The following is a 26,508-nucleotide window of genomic DNA, read 5'->3' as shown; positions in this document are numbered from 1 at the left end:
ACTTGATTTATAAGATAAGAACAGTAGTCAGATGAATCCAAATAATATGAATAACCAACCGTCATCTCAAAAATTCAGAAACTTTAAAACCCATGTTTATGTTCTGATCTTGAGCGCGTGGTACAGTGGGGGAAGAGGTAGCTGGTCACTTTTAATGCATCTAAAACCAAGCTCCTATCTTTACATCATCAACGCTCTGGTCCCCATCTGGCATCAATTGAGATGGATGACTCTCGTCTTGGGGAGGCTCCGTGTTTTGACAAGCTTCTGGGTTTGACCTTTACCCCTGATCTGAAATGGAACACTTATATCAAGTCTGTTGCCCAGGTCGCTGGGAAAATGGTGGGACCCTTCTACCGCTCCAGAAGATATCTCACTACTGATGCAATTCTCTATCTATATAAAAGCCAAGTACGTCCAAGGATGGAGTACTGCTGCCACATCTGGGCTGGAGCTGCTAAAAACAGCCTATCCTGCTTGACAGAGTACAAAATAGACTTTGTGGCTTAGTGGGGGATGTCCTTTTCTCTTTCCTGCAACCTCTCTCCTACAGAAGAGACGTTGCGAGCCTGTCTTTGTTTTATCGCTATTTCCATGGCAAGTGTTCGTCCGAGCTCCAATCTCTGGTCCCCCCTCGCCAATCTTTCACGATAAACACTCATCTAGCTGAAACTACTGTCAGTAATTTTCCTCACTCTTTATCTGTGCCTAAATCAAAACGTAGATTCCACGAACAAAGCTTCTTTCTTAGAAGTACACACTTGTGGAACTCTCTGCCGTTTGCCTGTTTCCCACCTGATTACAACTTGGATGTCTTCAAGTCCAACATAAACAAATTCCTGATGAATCGCCCCCTTAAGTAAGACACTTTATTAAATCTCCAATACTAACAATTACTACAATACTATCCCATTGGTTACTGTACACGCAATAATCCTTATCCCCGAGTGGTTTCCAGGCCTTGATAAGTGGTGACCCCCTTGTAAAAAAAAATTTCTAGATGAGGATTGGTTATTTGTATAATTTGGATTTATTGGACTACTATTCTCGTTTTGAATGTCATTTTAATAACGCTTGGTCGATATAACCTCTGGCCATCTTCAGTTGTATTTTGTCAAACTCTGGTAATCTGCAAGGATCCATGTCATAGTGGATGAAGTACTTGGTGAAATTCAGTTGAAAATTTACTCTTCTGGAGGTTGAAGGTTCAATCCTCAATGCAGGTGACACTCAAAATTACAATTTCGAATTATTTAAAACTTCTACCCAGTTATGGCTACCAGAACGAGAGCATGCTACACTCATGAATTAAATAAAGGGTTCCATTCAAAATTCTGTGCAGATTCCTAAGTTTGACAAGATACGCCTGATGAAGGTCTGAAGCTACATCGACCAAAATTGTGTCAAAATAACAATGAAAATGCCACTCAAAAACTGATGCTCGATTCATGCAAGATGGTCCAAAAACAGTCTGGAGCATTCTATACGTTTCTGTAGCATTAAAGTTTAAAACAGAATTTTATTGCATATCGTTCTTTTTCTAAAGCCGGTCCCAAGAGATTCAGCCCCCCAGGCCAAGTTAATCGCCAAAATATCTATGGGTTCTGATTACATTAGCAATATGTAAACTAGTAAATATCAAGGCAAGTATATATGTGCGTTCGGATGGATAATAAAATGATGCAATGACCAAGTAAAAATGACATAATAATAATGTCAGTAAGAGAGGTGTTGATTCGCTTGAAATTCCGATTGATGTGTGTGTTTGGGGGTTATGTAATAGAATGAAATGCACCAACGAGCGCGAATGACAAATAATACTTGTTTGGTTAGGGTTAGGTTGTTTTCTTTAAGGCGACAAATTTATCGTTCTACCCAGTAGTAGGAGTATTACTTTATTTCTCCATGTGTAATCTTGTTACTTTTTTTTTCTGGTTTGAAACAGTTTTGGATTTATTGGGCAAACACACAATAAAAGTGGAAGATTTTAAACATAGTTACCCATATGATTGGCGGACCGATAAACCTGTGATAATATGTGCCAGCAAGCAGTGGTTCGTGAACACCAAGATATTGAAAGACAAGGCGATTGTAAGTACATTTCATATCCACCATAACTTGTACATCTAAAAATGGGCCTGCTGTGACGTCCTTCCCCCAGAGTGTTAGGAAGTGATTCATGGAAAATAGAAGTAAAAAAAAACAAAAAAAAAAACATGAAAATACTTCGAAATAATTCACAAAGTTGCATAAAGGGATAAATGGCCGGAAGTAAGAAGTCAGCTGGTATAATATGACCATTTGGCTGTGATCATAGCGTAGTATTTGTGTTAACTGTGGCAGGCAGGACCAAGAGTCAAAACATTTATTATTAATTGATTTGAGCAACAGCGGGTCACTGGATCGATTATGATTAGAAAAATAAACAATCGGATTGGAAAAAAATTATTGACAACTAAATAATAAAACAACTACAAAAAAATGTGATTTTAGAAAAACAGGAAAACATAATTTTTGGTCTGCATAAACAAATAATCAGATTTATGTTACATCAGTGGTTGGAGTTTTAGACACGTGATGAGATGTAGATTTGCGGAGATTCTGAACATTAGAGAAATAATGACGGACATGTTGAATAGTGGGGTTTATATTTTATCTGTATATTCATGTACGTGTAAATGCATGTATGTATATACATCGTATCATTTAGTTGATCGTCTAGTGTGTATATTTTAATATTTATGCAACAGTTCTAACAGGAAACGATTCACGTGGACGTATGGAAACATTTGTAGACAAACAGTTCTTTTTAACAGATGTAAATAACACAACACATACCTGAATTTTTTACGAACATTTATTTTTATGATTTCGCCCGGCGTCTTCAGAGATTACAATGTCTTCACATTTTGGCTGCCTGAGAAAACGCTGCTCCCTGCATCTTGGAGAGACCAACTCCCCTTGAGTCATTCGTTTTTTTTTTTTTTTTTTTTTGACAATTTAATTTTTTTAGGAACGTTTGAAAATCATTTCCTTATATTTTATTTTTTAAAAATATTTTTTTGTGTGATTTTATTCTTTTTTTTAGAAATGTTTAAAATCTTTTTATTTTACTTAAAAAAGAAATTTTTCTTCCAATTTTATTTTTTTTAGGAATTTTTAAAATCATTTTGTTTTTTTCAATTTTATTTTTTTACTTAAAAAAGAAATTTTTTTTTTTTAATTTTTTTTTTTTAAGAATGTTTAAAATCATTTTTTTTATATTTCTTTCAATTTCTTTTTCGATTTTATTTTTTTTAGGAATGTTTAAAATCATTTTTATTTTATGTAAAAAAAATTTTTTCTTTCAATTTTATTGTTTTTAGGAATGTTTAAAACCTGTGAATGTTTATCCTCCTTCCTCCGAGAACGGAATGCTCTCTCAACTGGATTCTAGAACTTATTGGTGTATTTCTCGGCAGAGAGTATGGGGACTTCCAATTCCAGTCTTCTATCACCGAACCTCAGGGAAACCTTTCATCACACGGTAAGCCATGATGACTTTGTTCCAAATTTTTCATAGGAAAAAACAAGGATGTAGTTATGTATTCTTCCGTTTTTTTAATCAACTCACGCCCTCCATCGTTATAAAGCTAGTTGTTTATATTAGTGACTAGCCTGGGTGCCCTGTGTTGCCCGGGTGTTTGGAGGTGTATGTTGAGCAAAAAAAATAAAATAAAAAGTGGTGGAAGGCAGGCAGGCTTGAACCCGTGATGCAAAGGCAGTTAAAAGAAAGTGAAAGAAAATCTGACGTCTTACCGCTACTCCATGACACAACTGGAATTGTAAAGCGTTCAAATTTAATGTATTCAATCAAAAACAAAAGATGGCATTGCTTTTAAACGTCCCACAAAAGCAAATTAAACACAAGGTCGTTTTTAATGGGGAGGAGGGGGGGCAGCTCCCCCAAAAAGGGGGAACTTTGTCAGTATCTAAATAAATAGTAACTGTCTCAGTATGGGGGGTTTCCCTCTACATTGACCAAGGACCAATTACAGAAAAGATACTACCCGGCCAGAAGGCCAGGCATTGCCGTTTGCATTCAAATAGTTTCACTTTATTTATACGAAAAAGACAAACAAACAGGTATGGGTAGAGAATTGCATCAGGAGTGAGATATCTACTGTAGCGGTAGAAGGATCCCGCCATTTTTCCAGCAGCCTTGGCAACGGATTTGATGTACATGTTCCATTTCAGATCAGGAGTAAAAGTCAGACCTAGAAGTTTGTCAAAACACGGAGTCTCTCCAAGACGAGAGCAATTCATTTCAATTGATGCCAGACACAGCTGATTATTTTATTTATATTTTATTTACAGATCAAGCGTCGAACATCTGTCTTCCGTTTTTCTTAAAAAAGGCAGTGATGCCTGGTGGGACCTTCCAGTTGATCAGTTATTACCTGAACATATTCTGAAAGAGGTAAGGGAATCTGCAGCATAAATAAAGGCTTATTTTCCCTTTTCAGAGAACTGTCCCTGCTAGGTGATTTGGTCACACACTTTAAAATGAAACAAACATGAGACTATTTATTAGAAGAGATTTTTTTTATTCACAGCATAAGATTAAGCGTCCATTAGAATCGGGTATATAGGCGGATTTCTAGCAGTCATAAATGACTTATTTTACCTTCTGGAGAACTGTCCCTGTTAGGTGATTTGGTGATGCACTGAATAATCAGCTTGCAGGGCACATTGATTTCATCTGTCTCCTAATGAAATACTTCAGCTTCATTGGTCGGTCAACAGAAAGAAACTTGGAAGCAAAAAGGAGACATCCCGTTCTTGTTCAAAATTCCCTTATATCAAAAAGAAGAGAAAAAAAAAAGAAATATGTTACAAAACAATAATATCATATTCCAAAAATCATATAAACTGATCAAGTAGTTGTATTTTTAAACTAGTGAGGTGTACCCGGCCTTGTTGGGTCATAAAATATGCTTAAATATATTTTGATTCATGCAAATTTTGTCTTTGTTATTACACAGTCAATTCTCTATTGAATATTATATTGTACCTAAGATCATTTATTTATTTATTTTATAAACGCTACTGTAGTGGGGTTTTTTTTTTTCATTCCCTGAATGCTTTAAATCACATTTCTCTACACCTTTATTTCCCCTCTCTCGTTCTTTTTCTATATTTCTATGCGATAGACAAATCTGAGAGTGAGATAGAGACAGAGAGAGAAATGTATACATATATAGATAGAGAGATTAATGTGAGGTTGGCTGCATTTTTGTAAATAAGCAAGCAGCTCGAGCACTGTAAAAAGCAATGGGTGAGTGTCTATTTAAATGGACATTTGATGAGGTCATTTGTGAGCACCGATCTCATGACCCAGAGGGTAGAACTGCTGACTATTAACTTGATAGTTGTAGGTTTAATACCTGATTAGGGAAAGGTGCTGTTCTAGCCGTACTGAAGAGTTGTAATACAGCGAAACAGGAGTGTGTGTATATATATATATATATATATATATATATATATATATATATATATATATATATACTCGGTTTTTTTTATATTCAAAAGTAATGGACTAGTGAATTCAACGAGGTTGTTAGATAGTGCTCAATAAAAAGAGCTGATAATACTTGTTTATTGTTATATAAACATGTTTACATCCCGCTGCTACAAACAGCCACTTGTTTCAATCAAACAACAGATATCATCAGGCAGCGACTATTTGAATAGTCAAATGTTCACTGAATAATGGATTTTTTTTTTTTTTTTTTTTATGTAGGAACTCTTTAATGGTTGGAGTTAAAAAACCTTAAAACACAGAACTTGAATTATAGGATGTAAAGAGGGAGGGGCAATCTAAAGATAACTAAAAAAAATATAATGGAGAGAGAATGATGAGGAAGAGAAAAAAAGAAAATAGAGAAAGAAAATAAATAGAGACAAAAAATATATATAGAGAAAAAAAATATTTTCCTCTCCCTTTAAAGCACTAATGTTTGTATAAAAAAGACTATATATATATTGCTGGTTTTAACACTCGAATTTTTAATCGACTTTTATTCTTAATCGACTTTTATTTTAACTCATCACTGACTATATATATTTTAGTTTTCATTTTCAATCCTCATTTTCGCAATCCTGTATTTTTAACACCTGATGATGATTCATGGACGAATCGAAAGCGCTCGTAACAGCAACATGTATGGATCCTTTATTAATATTTTTGATTTTGAAACAAAAAAGACAATACGAAAAATTGAAAAATTAAAAAAAAGAATTATAAGAAAAAAAGTCTCCGTTGTATTTAATAATATTTGCTTGAATATATATATATATATATATATATATATATATATATGAGTAAGAATGGGCGGGCACATAATAAAGTATTATCTTACATAAATGAAGGTTTAGTCAGATTTAGGCAATTATATGTTCAAAATTCTCGCGCTTATATTTTGAGTCAATAGTTGAAGATTTGCTTCAATCATATTTTAATTTGGAAATAAACAAGTCATGGCATATCCAGGTATATATCTCCAAGAATTCAACACCAATTACAACATAGGTACGATCGTTTTGGAGACGAGAGGCCTTTATTTATTCCAAGTTGTTCAGCAACAGATATTTCAGACCAGCAGAAATTGAGAAAAAAAAAACACGAAAACTTAAGCAATAATTACAGAATAAGTATGGGAAGATTACTACACGGGAAATATTTCGAAAAAAAAGTATTGTATTTCATAATTCTATGTGGTTGCATCAACTATTCAGACATACGGTTTAATGAGGTTGCAAATTTTACATAGAACAGTTCTGTTAGAGGCTTTGAAATAAGGCTCATAAAACGGGTGTTTAATAAATAATTTATTAACATTTGTTTTGAAGACTATGTGCTGTAATCAGCCAGAAATAACTTTTGGTTTCGAAGATATTACGTTAATTTTTACTCACATCTGAAAAAAAAACACTACAGAATCGCTTATAAAAATAAATAAATAAACAATCTTTTATATATATATATATATATATCTTTATATTTTATAATGAAAACATAAGAATAAACAAAGTAAAAAAAAACTAACGTAAGGCAAACGAACGATAAAGAAAACGCGAAACAGAAAAACTTCGTTAAAAAAACAAAAAAAAACATGTGAAAAATGGCTTAAATAACCCTGTTTCAATATTAAAATTTTAAAAATCGAGAAAAAAAAAAGACATCTCGCACCACGATTCGAACCCAAAACCTTTAGATAATGAGGCCGTGCTCTAAGCAACTGAGCTAAGACGACGTCGTCGAAATTAGGTCGTTTTTTTTTTTTTATCTTAAAATTAAATCAGGTTCCGACGTCATTTGCGCATGCGTAGAACCAAACTCGTCATGAGAGGACGGTTTTTGCTGATCCCCCCCCCCCTTGTAGAAAACTACTGATTTCAGGGTGAAGGAATTAACGTTTTTGGCCAATTTTTCGATATTTGTCGGGCAAAGGTTGGAAGTTTAAAATGATACCGATCTGGTGAAAATCTGTGACCCGTGTGGAAAGTTTTTGTGAGACATACAAACGCACATACATACATACAAACAAACACACATACATACATACAAATACACATTTTTGCTTTTACATATATAGACTAGCGAGGGGTACCCGGCGTTGCCCGGGTGGTTGGAGGTGTGGGGGGGGGGGGTTAAAAAAAAAAGTAAGTATGAAGATCGAACCTGAACCCTTGAGGCAAATTAAAGTGTGAAAAAAAAAGTGCGATGTTGCAATATTTTGGTTGTGTTAATGGGGTATGATCCCACACAGTCGGACGATTCTATTTATAAACGATGCTGCTAAGAACTGACAAATCAAATTAATTCACGTTCTGCTACCAACCAATCAGAAACCAGAATTGCTTCATAAATATTAAACCTTTTCTGGAGCAATTTCACATGTTCTTTCCGTCTCGACACGATAAGAATATTTTGTTCTGTGGTACTGTCTACTACAAACAAGTCACCTCCCAGGACTTGTGTGTAACAGCAAACCATCTGAAACTGTTCTGAAATTAAAAATGGCTTACACTTCTAGATGCGACGTTAACCATTGCCCCACTGCGAGATGCAAACGGAAACACGCTTGAATTTATTTAATTACTTGGATTTAGCAGGTGCCCGTTTTAATGAGTTAATGAGGTCAAGTTTGACTGCGGGATAGTATTCATTTACTGCTGGACGCTTCCCCCCCCCCCCAAGATGTTATAAGAAAAAGACTAACCCACATGTGGCGAGCGACAAATATTGAATATTTATCTTCCCGAAATCGAGCAAATTAAATAGACAGGCGAGCTTCGTTGTTAACTGTGAGATAATTCGATTTATATATGATATAAAAAGTTTTAAAAAGTTGTGAAGCAAGCGACCGCTTCTCTGAAAAAAGCCTTTTGTTGACATACAGAAAAAGCGAACATACATACCTACATACATACATACATACATACATTTTCGCTTTTATATATATATAGATGATTTGAAGAAATGAATTGAATTTGGGCTTGCATAAAAAGAAGTAAAAATATGTCGGTAAGTTTAAATGCGCAGTTTGTATTTTAATTTGTCAATATATGTCTGTATGCATTGTTCATCCATCCAAACAAAGATTTTACTTGTTATAAGCCATCTTTAGTGTATGGTTATTATTTCCTGCCGATTTCAAATGTTACGTGACCAGTAGTTTAAGAGTTCATCGGTTAAATATTTACATACAGACACACGCACATATGTACATTTACTGTTTATTTATATATAGATAAGAAAATTAAATTTTACAAGTAACTGAAGAGCAGCTGTGTTGTCCACCAGTTTGAAAACAATCTAAAAGAAATAAAACAAAGGGAGATAACTTAATAATTCAAACTTGTGAGATTTATGTTGTAATGCCTACGAATTCCCCTTAATCACTTAAAATGAATTTTCTTTATAAAAATAAAATGACTTGATCAATTTATATAATTTTTGGAATATGATATTTTTGATTCTTTACAGGTGTGGACATCACACAGATTTTTCTTAATTTTTGTTTTTAATATAATGGGAATTCTGGACAATGACCGAATATTTTTAAACCCTTTTTACTTTTATTACTTTAATTTACGCATTTAAAAAAAAAAATTTTTTTCTTCTGTTTGTTTTTAAAACTTTTTTTTTCTTACGTAGCATAATGTTTGTTTTTAAAACTTTTCTTACACAGCATAATGCTGGTTTGCCTGCTGATTACGTGAAAGGAAAAGACATCTTTGATATTTGGTTTGACAGCGGAACATCATGGTCTTCAGTTTTAAAAGGTAAACAAACTGACGTTTATCCTCTCTCTCTTTATCTCACTCTTTCACCCTCTCCTCTCTCTCTCTTTCACCCTCTCTATCTCTTTCTCACTCTTTCTCTTCTACTTGCTCTCTCTCTCCTTCACTATTTTTCTCTCTTTTTCACTCCCTCTCTTTCTCTTTCCATCTTTCACTCTCTCTTTCTCTCTTTCACTTCCTTTTTCTCTCCCTTTCTCTTTCTCTCTCTCTCTCTTTTTCTCTCCATGTTTAACTCTCTCTCTCACTTTCATTCTCTCTCTCTCTCACTCTTCTTTCTCTCTCTCTCTCTCTCTCTCTCTCTCTCTCTCTCTCTCTCTCTTACTCTTTCACTTTAAAAAAACTCTGAACTCCTTTCCATAAAATAAAATTGAATTCTAAGCTATGTTTAGTTTCAGAAGAGTTTCCCCCAGTTTATGTTCTTTGCCTTGGGCGCAAGATCACAAAAAAAAAATTAAATAAAAGTACGACAACCCTTGGAGTGATTGTTGCGAGCGAGAACTTTAGCTAGGGATACCCCTTAGTCAAGTAAAAAAAAAGTACAGTGACAGGGATGACTACAGACCTCCCCCCTCCCCCATTATTTTAGTTGACCTTGTATCTAATTGTTTTTGTTTTTTTTTTATTTAACATTTGTAATTTTTACATTTGCAGAAAATAAATGATAAAAATCACAAAGTGTAGTATCTGTTCTGATGCTACGCTGCACCTTTTCTGTCCTCATTCGGTGGAGGAGAAATCCTTCATGACTAAGACAATTTAAATTTTTGTTCCTATCCAGAGTGCCCCTTTTTGGGGAGCTGGATTTTCCCCACATTAAAAACTTACCTTGTCTTACTCTGCCCTCCTGGGGAGGCAAGTGTATAGGGACAAACTGACACTTAATAACAAAATTCCTTTCCATAAAGTAAAATAAAATTGAATTGTAAGCCATGTTTAATTTCAGAAAAGTTGCCAATGGTGTAGAATTTTCAGTGGGTAGCTGTTCTGTATAGGTCCTGGACTTTATAATTTTGTAATGTTATTTTAGGTGTTCTTATTTCGTTCTTCCTCTCATCTGTCGACCCCGTTATGATATTAGCAGCTGCAGAGGACGTGCACACAGGTTTGGGATGCGAGTGGGGGCTGTCATCACTTATCAAGGCTCAGAGGTCACTCAAGGATAAGGGTTAAGTGTTAATTGTGAGACAACATGATCAGTAATCGTAGGACTTAGGTAGGGCTAGATCATCTAAACAGGAACTTATTTACATTAGACTTGAAGACGTCCATGCTATAGTCAGCCAGGAAGCGGCCACACGGTATTATGTTCTACAGATGGACAGTTCTATGAAAAGAAACTTCTGCCCATGGAGTTTTCGTATAGCTTTAAACACAGAGACTGAGGGAAATTGTTGATGGTTGTTATAGCTAGACAAGTATTTGTTGCAAACATTTTACTGAGAGGGACCACAGATTGGAGCTCAGTCAAGCACTTACCATATGTAATGTTATAGAAGGTGTTCTTATTTCATTCTTTCTCTCATCTGTCGACCCCATCGAAGTGCCAAACAAATAAAAGAAATACTTTGAACTCACTTTTTTTTGGAGAGACACTTTTATTTCCCGTCCGTGCTTTCCATCATACATAACAAATTTTGACAGAGCTGTCACCAGCTAGCAGGAATTTATTGTCGTCTGCTATGTTTCTGCCTGCTGTTCATGCCGTCCCCTCTCCCCACTCCACTTTCTCTATCTTACTCCTTCTGCTGCTGTCTCCACATGACATCACCTGTCCTACTACCTACTGCTGCTCCTCACTCTATTTCACTGCAGCGACTGCTGTCTACGTGACGTCGCAGCACACTATGGTACACATAGAAGTAATGAGGGAGCAGAAATAGACTCACATTTCTTCTTTGAGAATTAATTGACATATTATATTTTTATACATTAGTGCATATATATATATTTTTTTTTTTTCATGCAGGTCACCACTTATTAAGGCCCGGAAGCCACTTGGGGATAACGGTTATTGCGTGTACAGTAATCAATGGGACAGTATCATAGTATTTCGTTAGTATTGGAGATTTGATAAAGTGTCTTACTTAAGGGGGGGGTCATTAGGAATTTGTTTATGTTGGACTTGAAGATATCCAAGTTTTAGTCAGGTGGGAAACAGGCAAATGGAAGAGAATTCCACATATATATATATTTTTTTTTTCGAACACAATTAGCAAAAGTTAAGTTTCGTTAAATTAAACTTCTGCCCATGGAATTTTCATATAGTTTTAAACACAGAGAGCTACCTCCTACTGCTCCTCTCTCTATTTCACTGCAGTGTCTGCTGTCTACGCGACATCGCAGCACATTATGATGCAATTTTGCAAGCAAAGAGTAAAAGATCCTTCTCGTGTGGACATGAAAAAATTATGCGTTGGAATGCTCAATGATTCAATATTTTTCTGGAGCAACTGTGGTTTCTGATTGGTTGATAGCAGAACGTGGCTCCATTTGATTGGTCAGTTCCTCCCAAAGAAAAAGATACATTCATGTGATCTTAGACCTTTTTAGCATCTGCAGTGGTTGTTTTTATTTACTTTATCAACTAGTCAGTCAATATTATTATATTATGGCCGTGCAACTTCGGATGTCCCAGGTAGAGAGGTGAGTGACCGACATTTGAACTGGTGACAATGTTATGGAAATCATCGTTATCGTGTGCTATGGCTCTCTCTCTCTCTCTCTCTCTCTCTCTCTCTCTCTCTCTTTCGGACTTCATGAATTCATTGTTGCTCATCATTTTTGATGTTGCCCAGGTATTCAGACTGTCAATATATGTTTCTCACTGTTGTCCTTTGCTTCTTCTACCCATGATCTTTCCTGTCAAGCTAATCTGTTCTATTCCGCTTTTTTTTGTAGACATGAATCGCATTTGTCTTTTTCGTACTGTTCTTATTAGAAACCTTTCTGTGTTTGCAATTTCTAATACCTCCTGGTTTGTTTTCTTTTCTTTTCTGTCCAGGATATATTAAAAATTCTCCTCAGGAACCAAGTTTTATTTATTCATTTTTTTTTTATTACATTTTCACTCCAAACAAGGCATATTGCCAATTTGGTGTAGGGGGCTACTATCAGGGGCAACAGCTACTGGGGTACTATGTAGGGAGTTGGGCAGCAAGATGTCAGTTCACATTACACTTGAATTTCTGCATGTCAGTACAGTTGGGGAAACAGGGACCTGGAATGGGATTCCAAAGTCTAGCGGTTCTGGGGAAGAAACTACTGGAGTAGAAAGATCTTCTACATCTAGTGATCTCTACAGTGTCGGGGTGGGATTTAGCTGCCTGTCGGGTTTGTCAAGGGTGTTTACGTCGTGGGGGCACAAGTGCTTGTAGTTCGTCAGAGCATTCACCATTAAAATACTTGTAGAACAAGCAGAGGGATGCAACATTTCGTCAATGGGACAGAGGCTGAAGCTTAGATGACAGTTCAAGACCTATCAGATTGGCAACTCTCTTTTGAACCTTGTCTAGGAGCGAGAGACGAGTGGCAGATGCACCAGCCCAAATATGACAGCAATACTCCACACATGGGCGAATGGTGGCCTTATAGAAGTACAGGATACTTTTGAGCGTTAGTAGCTTTCTAGCACGGTAGAGAGAGCTTACCTTCTTCGCAGTGGTCCTGGCAATACTCCCAATGTAATTATTCCAACTCATGTTTCCTGTGAACGTTAAGCCGAGGAGTTTAAAAGATGTACTTTCAGATAAAGAGTCTTTGGCCATTGCTATTGGTGGTAGAGAAGGTTTCTTGTAATTATTGAAGGAAACAACTTTAGTCTTGGCAGCATTGAATGTGATCATCCATTTTTGTCCCCCTTCCACTACAGATTAGAGGTTTTCCTCTAGCGTTTCTGCCATTTCTTTAGATATATGTTCATTTGTTTTCCTGTTGTGCCTGTAATAAGTTTCAATTGCCTCTAGTCTCTTTCTCGTGGTGTTGGTTCACAAGTTAATTAAATGATGAATTCCAAAAGTTAATATATATCTGTATATTTGACGCCATTTCATTTCCTCGCCTGCCACAAACATTATAGCGTTGATTTTTATTTATTTTTTTTATACTTGTAACAGAAAGTAATCATGAAGCGGACCTCTACCTCGAAGGATTAGACCAGTTTGGCGCATGGTTCCAGACGTCTCTACTAACAAGCATTGCGATTAATGAGAAACCACCCTACAGGTAAAAAAAAATTATTTGGCAAAAATAGTCTCAGGAGAGAGAGAGAGAGAGAGAGAGAGAGAGAGAGAGAGAGAGAGACCAAGACTAATACTATCTTAGTAATTATTTGCTTCTTAACTTTCTAACTTAAGAAATAGTGACGCAGACGGACAAAGACATCAGTAACATTGGCTGAGATTATCAGCTTTCTGCATCATGGGCCGTGTCTCGTTTGCATGGCTTCCTGGAGAGGACTGATCTGAAAAACTTTTTTCTTCAAGTTCATTTGTCTCATCATCACTGGAGTCTGTTTTGTCTTCTGCTTTAATTTTTGTCACCCGTCAGAACGATTCCGTTTGCAGATTAAGGCCATCCTGATATGCACTGAATGTGACCATTGTCAAAATTTATACTAGTTAACTTAATCACTGTTAATATAGGGTCCCTAATATATAACATTAACATATTGTTTGCTTTGTTTGAGCTGTTTTATCTCGTATCAACCCAGTTACTTAATGCCAAAAGATGGCGGGACAGTACTAAAAGTAAGGTGCTTCCTTCCCTCCGCTAGTCTGTGGGAGATCCTTTGGCAATGTCGGGTACCCATTTAGCCTCCTCGATTAGGGTAATGTAAGGTCAAGGAAAACAGGTGACTGACTGATGTAATACAGAAGCAGTTAGGAATGATTCTGTTCATGATTTTATATCTCGTGCTGGGCTGAAGATCCCTTTGGGTGCAATGACCATGACAATAGCCCAGTATGAAAGGAACTGCTCAGATAGAAAGAAACTGCAACCTACTGTCTGTAAAGCTGCAAAGAAAGCTGTGGCAATAGATTAAACACTTTCGAGAAATAGTGTGAATGGGATTCTGACTGATGAGTAGGTCTGTGACAACAGCATATTCTTTTTATTGTTTTGACTCTTGAGTGTATTTTTTTTTTATTTATTTATTTATTTTTTTTTTTTTACACGGTAGTCACCACTTATCAAGGCCCGGAAGCCACTCAGGGATAAGGGTATATTGCAAGTACAGTACGTTAGTGTAGAGATTTGATGAAGTGTTTACTTAAGGGGGCGGTTCATTAGGAATTTGTTAACGTTGGACTTGAAGACATCCAAGTTGTAGTCAGGTGGGAAGCAGGCAGACGGAACAGAGTTCCACAGGCGTGCAGTTCTAAGAAGGAAGCTTTGTTCATGGAATCCACGTTTTGATTTAGGCACAGATAAAGAGTGGGGGAAATTTTTTCACAGTGGATTCAGCTAGACGGGTGTTTTTCGTGAAAGATTGGCGAGGGGGGGACCAGAGATTGAAGTTCAGACGAGCACCTGCCATGGAAATATCAATAAAACAAGGATAGGCTTGCAACGTCTCTTCTGTGGGAGAGAGGTTGCAGGGTAGAGAAAAGGGAATCGCCACTAAGCCACGAAGTCTATTTTGTACTCTGTTAATATCTTAGATTTTTATATAGACGGATGTGGTTCTCGGTTGATTTACTTTGTCGGATTTATACTTGAGGCAAAAGAATGGAAAGAATATTCTGTTATCACAGCCCTACTGATGAGCAACAATAAATTCATGAATGCCTCAAGGGAGAAAGATAAATGGAAAGTCATAACTGTTAATACCTGTACCATGGATGTCAAAGCCGAATTTGAAATTATGTCATTCTGGATATTTAAAAAAATTTTTTTTTTTTGGCTATTCAGGTCCCTTGTTGTCCACGGTTTTACTGTCGATGAGAGTGGGAAGAAGATGTCCAAGTCCGTTGGAAATGTGATCGATCCCGCAGATGTTATCAATGGATCAAAGGTGAGTTTTACAGAGTTAAGCCCCTTACATCGAGCAAATTTTTGCATGGTAAGTCAACCATTATATTTTTATTTATTTTTTCATTCAAAATTCTGTCCAAATTCCTGAGTTCAACAGAAAGATTCCAGAGTTCAACAAGATAAACTTGAAGAAGGTCGGAGGTTGCATCGACGAAAATTACTACTATTATTACTACTGCTACTACTATTACTACAACTACTAATAAGGTTTCTTTTTAAACTGTGGCACTAACCCTGGGAGAGTTTAACCGGCTTCCTCCAATGGAGGAAGTTCCATGGGAGTATGAAATTCACAAGCGGTCCCCAGTTGCATGTATATGCCGATTAGGGGAGATGACAATGTTAGGGTTTTGCAACTCTTGTCAACGTCCTCTGCTGCAATATTTTTGAGTTGATGAGTGAGAGTATAGTCCCTAACAGTAAGGAGATTCTATTTATAAACGATGCTGCTAGGAACTGATGAATCAAATTAATTCACGTTCTGCTACCAACCAATGAGAAACCAGAATTGCTCCATAAAAATTAAACCTTTCCTGAAGCAACTTCGCATATGTTTTTTTCATGTCAACATGGGAAGAATCTTTTGCTCTGTGGATTTCAACTCAAGAACTGTTTACTGAGAACCAGTCACCTCTCAGAACTTGTATCGTGGCTTAGTGGGGGATGCCCTTTTCTCTACCCTGCAACCTCTCTCCCACAGAAGAGACGTTGCGAGCCTGTCCTTGTTTTATCGTTATTTCCATGGCAGATGCTCGTCTGAACTCCAATCTCTGGTCCCCCCTCGCCAATCTTTCACGAAAAACACTCGTCTAGCTGAATCCACTGGGAAAAATTTCCCCCACTCTATATCTGTGCCTAAATCAAAACGCAGATTCCATGAACAAAGCTTCTTTCTTAGAACTGCACGCCTGTGGAACTCTGTTCCGTCTGCCTGCTTCCCTCCGGACTACAACTTGGTTGTCTTCAAGTCCAATGTTAACAAATTCCTAATGAACCGCCCCCTTAAGTAAACATTTCAGCAAATCTCCTCACTAACGTAATGTACTTGCAATAACCCTTATCCCTGAGTGGCTTCCGGGCCTTGATAAGTGGTGATCACTGTGTAAAAAAAAAAAAAAAAAAAAAAAAAAAAAAAAAGAACAACTAACCATCGGAAACTGTTCTGTCTACTAAGAACCAGTCACCTCCAGGACTTGTATAGAATAAGTAACCATCAGAAACTGTTCTGTCTATTGAGAATCAATCCTCTCCAGGATTTGTATAGAACAACTAAATATCGGAAACTGTTCTGTCTACTGAAAACCAGGACTTGTATAGAACAACTAACCATCAGAAACTGTTCTGGAACTAAATATGGCTTTCCACTCAACTTCATGGAATTCCCAAATGGTCACCCATCTGGTACTGACCAGGCTCAATGTTGCTTAACTTATTATTTTTTTATTATTATTATCGATATAAAATTATATTATTATTTTTTTATTATTATTATCGATATAAAATTATTATTTTTTTATTATTATTATCGATATAAAATTATATTATTATTTTTTTATTATTATTATCGATATAAAATTATATTATTATTTTTTTATTATTATTATCGATATAAAATTATATTATTATTTTTTTATTATTATTATCGATATAAAATTATATTATTATTTTTTTTATTATTATTATCGATATAAAATTATATTATTATTTTTTTATTATTATTATCGATATAAAAACGCAAGAGAGCTCTGGCTGCAGAAGAAAAAGGGAAAAAAAAAGATAATAATAGAGAGAGGTAAAGTGATTGAAGTTTTAAGGTAATCGTGCATAAAGGGAGACCCTAACTTTCAAACGCATCGGAAGCTGGCACCCGTGTCTCTCAATTCAGGTATGGAAACGCAGAATCGATACAATTTTCAAATATATTTTATGTTTATATTTTATATTATATGTTATAGTTTTTAACTGCTTCCGTATTGTAACAGGTAATCCTGCTCTTATTGGAATTGTTTGCATAGTCTGAAGTTGGTAGTGTATTGTTTTGCCGGATGGAAGAAAAAATTGGTGGTGCAAAAATATCATTAAGTTACTATTGTCAGATCTAAAATACTCCATTTTTTTTTCTTTTGCTTTTAGTTCTCTGAAGAGAACCAATTTCAGCTTCGTACTGTATAGTCACAATGATGCAGGTGATAAGGAGACCTAGAGTCTGCCCAGTTACCAGACCCCCCCCCCTCTCCTTGCAGTGTTTTTTTTTTTTTTTTTTTTTTTTTTACATGGAGTTCACCACTTATCAAGGCCCAATGGCCATTCGGGGATAAAGGTTATTGTGTGTACAGAAATCAAAAGGATAGTGTAGTAATAGTATTGGAGAATTGGTAAGGTGTCATTACTTGGGGGGGGGGGCGGTTCATCAGGAATTTGTTTGTATTGGACTTGAAGACATCCAGGTTGAAGTCGGAAGGGAAACAGGCAAGCGGAACAGCGTTCCATAGGCGTGCAGTTCTAAGAAAGAAGCTTTGTTCATGGAATCTACGTTTTGATTTAGGCACAGGCAGACAAAGTCTGACGGAAAGGCAAGCCCATACAGTCAGAGCCAGCACAGCTGCAGAAGTTGCCAGAAAAGTATTGCAATACTTCATCGTTCACCTATCGGACGTGGGATTTTTTGCCAAAGTCTACTCCTTTAGCCTTTAGCTTTCTTAAGGCATCCATAAGGCAATGGAGCTAAAGTGATATTTTGAAAATGTTTCCAATTCTGACAAAAATGATGTCGATCCTCATTGTACTTATGGTTGTATCAAAATGTCCTTCATAGGTCATCAAATTTTATTTATTCCATTCGTAATTTTCAATCCTCTCATGATATTCTTCATCATTCAACTGACATGCTATCCATCTCATTGGTTTTTATTCTTGAGTGGTTTTGGTAAGTGGTGCAAACAATTTTATAAAAAAAAAAAAAACATGATTTGATCTTTCAAAGAGATTATTCTTCATATCTATTTTTGTTTCGATATCAGGAAAGCAAAATGCCTTCTTATGGCGTCGATGTGCTAAGATGGTGGGTGGCAAGCTCAGGACTTCATACAAACGTATCCATTGGACCAACGATCCTTGGTAAATGCAATGAAGAAATCTTCAGGGTAAGAAAAATATTTTTTCAACATTTAATGTAGGGAAAGTAAAAAAAAAAAACTAGGATGATTTTTGATATTTTTTCCAATTCCGATATATTTACCGATTCCGATTCTTTATAAATCTCTAAATATTCAACCATAAAATTATTTTGTCCCGATTACCATAAAAACACGTCTTAAATGTGCCGATATTTTCTCAAACGTAAAAACACACTTGTGAGGGGATGATCTAGAGATTTTAATCTTACTGGAAGTTTAAATAAAAAAATATCATTTTATTATTGCTACAAGCAGTGGAAGATGTTTCTTAAATCAAATAAAAAAGATAATTCCATGAATCTGCTTTGGCATTGGAAAATAAGCTCAAATTTTTCCATATCAGATTAATCGTCCCAACACTAGTACCTATACAAATGTATATAAGTGTCTGCTTGTCTTTGCCCAGAACATGATGTCAACCTCTTGAGTTTGCCTGTAAATGAGCAGACGACTTTTGGATAAGTATTGGAAGAGAAAAATAAATCTATATTTTGAGTTTTTTTGTGTATTGATATTCATATTAAAAACCCGTTTTTTCTATTTATTTAAAAAGAAAGTACAACTTTCTTATATATGGGTCGTGGAATTGCATTCATCTGCAAAAGATCTAGCTAATTTGCATATTCTTTTAAACATTCATTTTAATTAATTCCCTTTTAGTTTTTTTCAGTTTTCTTATGGGATGATCATCTTTAGTTAACTGTATTACGTGTAATTATATTTATGCAGATATTCTACGATTTAAACTTGCGTAATATTTGCATAAAAAGCTTATAGTAAGCACAAACCTCTTTTTATATATATTTATGTATGCATATATGTGTGTGTGTGTGTGTATATATATATATATATTTGTTTAAAAAAATTTGCCTATCAAACTCCTCTATCAGTTTTGGATCTACAGACATGTAACAATATATAGGGTATTCGAACCCATGCAAATCTTTATATTTGGGTTTTAGCCGGGGAAAATTGGTATAAAAGTGTGAAAATTAAAGAAATTAAATTTGCTAGATGATGGTTGAATGACGGCATTACGAATATGCATGCATAATGTAATAGCTATTGGTTTATGTTTTAATTTTTAGCCTTACAGCAAACACGTCTTCATAGCTCAGGCGTTAACCTCAAAGGAAAAAATAAATCGTAAGCTAAATGTTTTGGTTTCGATTCTCGGTGATGGTACACAAGTCATTTTTCTTTTGCAGTGAAAAAACATTTTGAATCATTACTATAGATTGGGTTCAATATAATAATAAATACAAGATTTGCATTAATAAAAATATCATATTTAAGCGTATTTTACGACCAGGCAATGCTGGGCGGCCTGCTGGTAGATATATATATATATATATATACACATACATACAGTAGCATCCAAAAGGTAAGGAACGATCAGTCATTTTTTTAATGGCTTCAAACTTTATCTATGAAAAAGAAAAAAAAATTTTTGGTGAATTTTCCAATGTTTAAGCAGAAAAACACGTTTTTATAACAGCACATCGAAGGTAGACATTTTGATTCTTTTTTTGAACACGCCACGGGGAGATAACTCAGTTTAAAGCGCCGACACTCCCTCCCCATCTTTAATACTAGTTTTTCTTCTTCTTCCTGAAAATCGAACCTTTTACTCGGTATCATAACAAATTGTTTTTTTACTGTAAAAGAAAAACTACTTGATGAAATTAAGTGAAATCTTTTTCGTAGAGGATTGATTCTATAATAATACATACGCAATCTGCAGAAATTAGACTATGTTTTAATGTATTGTATGATTAGGCAACGCCGGGCACCCAGCTAGTGTACACACACGCACGCGCGCATGTGTGTGTGTATATATTAGTGATGGGATGATTCCAATATTTTTCCCAATTCCGATACAATCACCAACTCCGTGCTAAATTCCTAATTCAGATTCTTTATAAATTTCTAATTATTTAACTGTAAGATTGTTTTTTTTTATCCCCCGATTTTCTTAAACGTCAAAATGCATTTGTGGAGGATAATTTATCAATTTTACTGGTAATTTAAAATCAATAAATATTTATCATTTTATCGTTATTGCCAGCAATGGAAGATTTTAGTTTAAACAAAATCAAATAAAAAAAAAAGATTATTAAAAGAATCGTTTTAGCATCGGAAAATAAGCATCAATTTTTCCGATTCTTCCAAATCTTCTGATTTTTCCAATTCCCGATTCCGATTAATTGTCCCAACATTAATATAGATATATATATATATAATGTTAAAAGTCCACGTATGTTTCTAGGATAGTGATTTAAAGGTTATGAAGGCTTTTTGTATTTAATATTTTCATTGTTATTTTTTATATTTCAAGCGGACCTCCGCTCTTGGTCACAAAAAAGTATCGAAATGAAAAAGAAAGAAAAGAAAAAGGAAAAAAACCGTTGAAAGAACTGGAAATTTGTAGTGTGTGAACTTTTTCGAACATGATTGCTAGGAATGAACGCTTTCCACACTACAAATTTCCAGTTCTTTCAATGGTTTTCTTCTTCTTTTTCTTTTTTTTCTTTTTCTTTTTTATTTCGATACTTTTTTGTGACCAAGAGCGGAGGTCCGCTTGAAATATAAAAAATATCAATAAAAATATTAAATACAAAAAGTAACATCGTTTTTCATGCTTACAAAAAACCCTCATAACCTTTAAATCACTATCCTAGAAGCATACGTGGACTTTTAACATTACATATATATATATATATATATATATATATATATATTTCAGAGGAAACAATTTAATTTAAATACCAAAAAAACAAAAAACGGGCAGGTGAAATTATTAAAATTTGCTTAAGGCCTTATCGTCTGACCCTCTAAGAGGAAACGTCAGAATGATAAATTAAAAACTAAGAAACGAATGAGGAAAGAAGGGAATTTGGTTTCAGTTGGAAGAACAGTGAATTGGAAGAAAGGTGATTTAAGCCATGATGACACTTTTCGTATGGAAATAAAAATCCAGAAAAGATTTCTTCAACTTTATAAAAGCGGGTTTATTTCTAAGGAGATTTATGATAGAATCCGACCCATTGGCTCTCAAAAGCCTAGAATGTACGGTTTACCCAAGGTTCATAAACCTAACATTCCTCTGCGACCCATTTTATCTATGTTGGGTTCTGCACAACACAAACTTGGGAAATGGTTGGTTGATCTTCTTAAACCTGTGCTTTCTTTTTATTTGGTCCATTGTATCTCGGATTCTTTTCAATTCGTGTCTCAGATACAAAAATTATCTTTATCTAAAAATACCGAGTTCTTGGCTTCCTTTGACATTAATAGTCTTTTTACTAATATACCTTTGGATGAAACCATTGGTATTTGTGCTGACTATCTATACCGTGGCCCCTCAAAATCTCCACAATTTCCTGAACGAATTTTCGTTGAACTGATGGAACTTGCTACTAAATCAGTCTCCTTTAGTTTCAACAACATTATGTACCGGCAAATTGACGGGATATCTATGGGTAGCCCTCTTGGTCCTTCGCTAGCCAACATTTTCGTTGGATTTTTGGAAAACGAATTATTTTCCAAAATTACTAAGCCAACATTCTATACACGCTACGTTGATGACACTTTTGCATGCTTTCCCTCACGGAGTGAAGCTGAACAGTTTCTTCGTCTTCTTTGCAACCTGCATCCATCGTTACAATTTACTATGGAGGTCGAGGACTGTGGCTCTCTCCCATTCCTCGATGTTCGTGTTTCTAAAGTTGGTTCTACGTTTGAGACCTCTGTATATAGAAAACCTACATTTACAGGGCTCTATCTTAATTGGTTTTCCTTTGCCCCTCAGTCTAGAAAAATAAACCTCATTAGCGCTCTTACACATCGTGCACTTATGATTTGTTCACCAAACCGTCTTGATACGGAACTTGGTGAAATCACAAATATTTTTCTTAGCAATGGATATCCCATAAATATAATAAAAACTACTATTGAACGTAAAATTACTACATTTAATAGTGTTAAACGTATTGGTCCATCACGTTGTCCCATTTATTTAAAATTACCATGGTTAGGTCCTGTTGGCCTTCATATTGTTAAAAGGATTTCTTCTGCTACTCAACGTTGTTTTCCAGCTACTATGCTTAGAGTAGTTTACACAACTCGAACCTTTTTCTCTTCTTTTCGTAAAGATGTTTTGCCAACCATTCAAAAGAATTCTGTTGTTTATAAATTTGTTTGTCAGTGTGGAGCTGACTATGTTGGCAAAACATCCCAAAGATTAGAAATGAGAATATCCCAACATATCCCTCGGGATATTCGACTACACCAGGTTTCGAGAACATCCGGGCACTCCCAAGCTCATAAGTCCGCCATTGGTAATCACCTGATGAGTATAAATAGGTGTTCTGATCAATATTCCGATGGGTGGTTTTCTGTTTTATACAGTGCGAGTTCGAACTATCATCTCAATATCATTGAGGCGTTAGTCATTAACAACTCTCGACCTAGCCTGTGTAGACAAAAGATTTTGAAACATCAGTTGGAGATATTTATTGATTTAAACCCACCTGAACAGTGAGATTTTTTTTTTTTTTTTTTTTTTTTTTCACTGTTCTTCCAACTGAAACCAAATTCCCTTCTTTCCTCATTCGTTTCTTAATTTTTAATTTATCATTCTGACGTTTCCTCTTAGAGGGTCAGACGATAAGGCCTTAAGGAAATTTTAATAATTTCACCTGCCCGTTTTTTTGTTTTCTTTGATATTTAAATTATGTTTCCTCTGAAATTTCTCCTTCCATTTTGCTGTACCAAGAATTTACTTATATATATATATATACATATACACACACACTTAGAAAAATTGAATATTGAAATGCTCATATCTTTGGTTATATGGGACGAAACTACATGAAAATTTGCAGACTTTTTCAAAAAACCCTCATAACCTTTAAATCAATATATATATATATATATATATATATATATTAAAGTTTTTTAAAAAATTTTTACATTTTTTTTTTCTTTATTCTATTTTCAGTTGCGCAAATCTTGTCGGTTTTTGCTCGGCAATTTGTTCGAATTCTCCCCATCCGATCACATAGTGGAGTACGAAATGCTGTTGCCGCAAGACAAATATATGTTGCATCTGTTGTATATGTTTGCTGAAAAGGTAACTCTCTTCTCCATTATAAAAGTTAATCAATCTATTTTTTTCATCTTTCCTTCCTCTTTCTCCTCCCCCCCTACTTTCTCTTTGTCTCTCCCATCTTTTCGTCAGAAAATATCTCTATCTATATAAGCACTTTTGTTACACAAATGACCCGGTCTAAGCCGGGTTGACATGCTAGTATATACAGGATGACTCAAAAAAAAAATATAAGAGGCCATCTAGAACATATGCAGTAGAACGGAGAAAAAAAAGAAAAAAAGGCCAAAGACCCTAGTGTTTTGATGTGATGTTTTGAATATAATAAACTAGTTATGACCAAAGTTTCATTTCATTCGGACAAAACACTAAGAAACGGGGCCCTAATTAGAGTTGGGGCCAGTTTTTCTTTTTTGGGGGGATCACCCTGTATATGTGTATAGGTGTATATACATATATGTATTTATATGGATTAAAATGTGGCATGCGTCTGCGGATGGTATGTGAGAAATTGACAGCTAAACTGGAATTGTTTCAATATTTTTACAAATATAAACAAACTTTGTTATTGTTGTGAAAGAATGTAGCAGAAAGGAATCTGGTTATGTGGATGTTTTGAAAAGATTGACAGGAAAAAGTGACACAAGAAAAAGATTGCAAGTTGGATTTTTGATTTGTCAACAGAGCGGACGCCACAATAATTCTCTCTGTCGCTCTACCACTCGGGCTCTCTCTCTCTACCATAAGCAAGAAACAACAAGAGAAATAAAAACGGACTGTTGCTTACACCAATGGTTGTTGTGTTTTTGAATTCCTAAAAAGGGTTCATAATATAACACTTTTATTGATAGTACACACAGGAAACTATTCCCTTTCCAAGTAATCTCCTCCGGCTGCAATACACTTGTTGTCCTATTCCAACAACTTCTGGAAAGCCCCATGGAAGTCCTCTTGTGTGAGTGTGTCAGTGACCCTCATCACAGCCTCTTTTATCTCCTCCACTAGCATTTCAGCCCGGCGTTGCCCGGGTGTTTGGAGGTGTGTGTTGAGCAAAAAAAAAAAAAAAAAAAAAAAAGCGATCAATTTTTTTAACTTTGACCCCTATTATGACCCCTTAACATTTATTGTTTTGGGCTCAAATCAAGTTATTAAGTTAGATCCATGTCCAAGGAACCTATATCTAACATTTCAATTGTTTAGACCCAAAATTGTCGGAGGAGTTTGGTAGAGTTCTCAAAGGTCAAATCGTTGAACTTTGACCCCTTAACAGCAAAATTTCTGGCCGAAAACCGATCACAAAGATTTTCACAAATCCCAGTACCCTGTATATTAAATTTCGAGTCTGTAGACTGAAAATTGACAGAGATATTGTGTAGGGAAATGTACATAGACAGACACGTTCACTTTTATAGATATATAGATTGTCTCCTAACAATAGCCTCTAAGGTTTTCCTTGAGCTTAGGGAGAATAAGCAAAAAGTCACAGGGAGCAAGGTTTGGATTATAGGGAGGATGAGGAATTATCTTGATGCCCATCTTGGTCAAATAGTCTGTGACCTTCTACAAGCACCTTTGGGACAAATAATGCGCAAATTTTCCGCATCTTCAGTTTCTCGCAAATAATTGTGTGTACAGTTACAACGCTGACATCAAACTGTGCACTTATTGTCTCTCTAGACAAACGACGATCCTTATCCAGGAAATTCTTTATTTGGCCAATCAACTCTTAGTGTTCTGATTTCCTTATGCCTCCCACACCTCATCATTCCTTCCTTGAATCTCTTATGCCACTCAAAAACTGTTGTAGAATACTTTATTTGCATTAAATTATTTTAAAAATAAAGCTTAGTTATATACTTATTTCTTTGTTTATTAAAACCTTAAAATTTATATATGTTGTTTAATTGGACTTCACACGACGGTCCTCATGTAATTCTTTATTTGGTCAATCAACTCTGATGTTCCGACTTCCTTACAGCTCCCATCATCCCTCACAAACTTCGTCTCCTTGAATCTTTTATGCCATTCAAAAACTGGTGCTCAACTGTGCATATTTAGGGAATTTACATCCGTTCTTAAGATAAAATTTCCGAAGAATTTCCCTAAAGTAGGAGTCATCATCCCCTGTTCTTTGACTGAGAAGCGCCACCTGGCAAAAAAAAAAAAAAATGGCCGACGTCCTTATACTGCAGAAGTGCCCAAAAATTAAATATAAATATATGAATATATATTATTTAATTGGAATTCATTTATTTATTGCGGACTATTATCCTCATCTTTTTCTTAGTTGTTGTTTCACGACGTTTTGGCCTCTCTCCACGGTTTCAGGTGAGAATTGTCTGAAAATAGTGGTTTCAATCCTACCTAAAGCTGCCCAGAGGCTTACTTGGCCAAAACGTGGTAACCGCGACAGGATAGGAAATCCAAATCTTCTAACTGCATCCACTGCAATTACTACCTTCTATAATTGTCGTCGTCCCGCCACGTTTTGGCCAAGTAAGCCTCTGGCTGGCCTTGGGTAGGATTGAAACCGTTATTTTCAGAGAATGCTAATGGATAGAGACGTTGAATCTCCACGGTTCCAGGTGAGCATTGTCTGAGGATAGCAGTTTCAATCCTACCCAAAGCTTCCCAGAGGCTTACTTGGCCAAAACGTGGTGAGACGATAACTACTATGGAAGGCAGTAATTGCTGAGAAAGCAGTTAGGAGATTCAGAGTTCCTATCCCGTCGCGGTTACCACCTGACGAAGGCCAGAGGAATAGTTGGCCGAAACAACAACTAAGAAAAGATGAGGATAATAGTCTGCAATAAATAAAAATTAATAAACTTAAAATTTATT

At 35.4% G+C, this 26,508-nt stretch overlaps 1 protein-coding gene across 2 annotated transcripts in view; it reads left to right on the top strand.

Annotated features, from left to right (window-relative positions):
* Nucleotides 1-26,508, top strand: part of LOC145269246 (isoleucine--tRNA ligase, mitochondrial-like) — a 131,236-nt gene that overhangs the window by 51,540 nt on the left and 53,188 nt on the right. For both annotated transcript variants that reach the window (XR_013864967.1, XM_080124869.1), the window contains exons 11-18: nt 1,946-2,091; nt 3,366-3,526; nt 4,357-4,459; nt 9,237-9,330; nt 13,461-13,569; nt 15,259-15,361; nt 18,402-18,524; nt 23,560-23,691. Coding sequence is in view for 1 of the 2 variants with exons in the window: in XM_080124869.1 (XP_079980995.1) it covers nt 1,946-2,091; nt 3,366-3,526; nt 4,357-4,459; nt 9,237-9,330; nt 13,461-13,569; nt 15,259-15,361; nt 18,402-18,524; nt 23,560-23,691 (971 nt within the window). In the remaining variant the exon portion in view is untranslated. The remainder of the gene's footprint in view (nt 1-1,945; nt 2,092-3,365; nt 3,527-4,356; nt 4,460-9,236; nt 9,331-13,460; nt 13,570-15,258; nt 15,362-18,401; nt 18,525-23,559; nt 23,692-26,508) is intronic.

This window comes from Euprymna scolopes, chromosome 45, assembly GCF_053919585.1.
Source record: "Euprymna scolopes isolate OS-2025 chromosome 45, ASM5391958v1, whole genome shotgun sequence".
Classification (NCBI taxonomy): Eukaryota; Metazoa; Mollusca; class Cephalopoda; order Sepiida; family Sepiolidae; genus Euprymna; species Euprymna scolopes.
The sequence above is the reverse complement of the archived record's forward strand: the minus strand, read 5'-3'. Positions and strand labels throughout refer to the sequence as shown.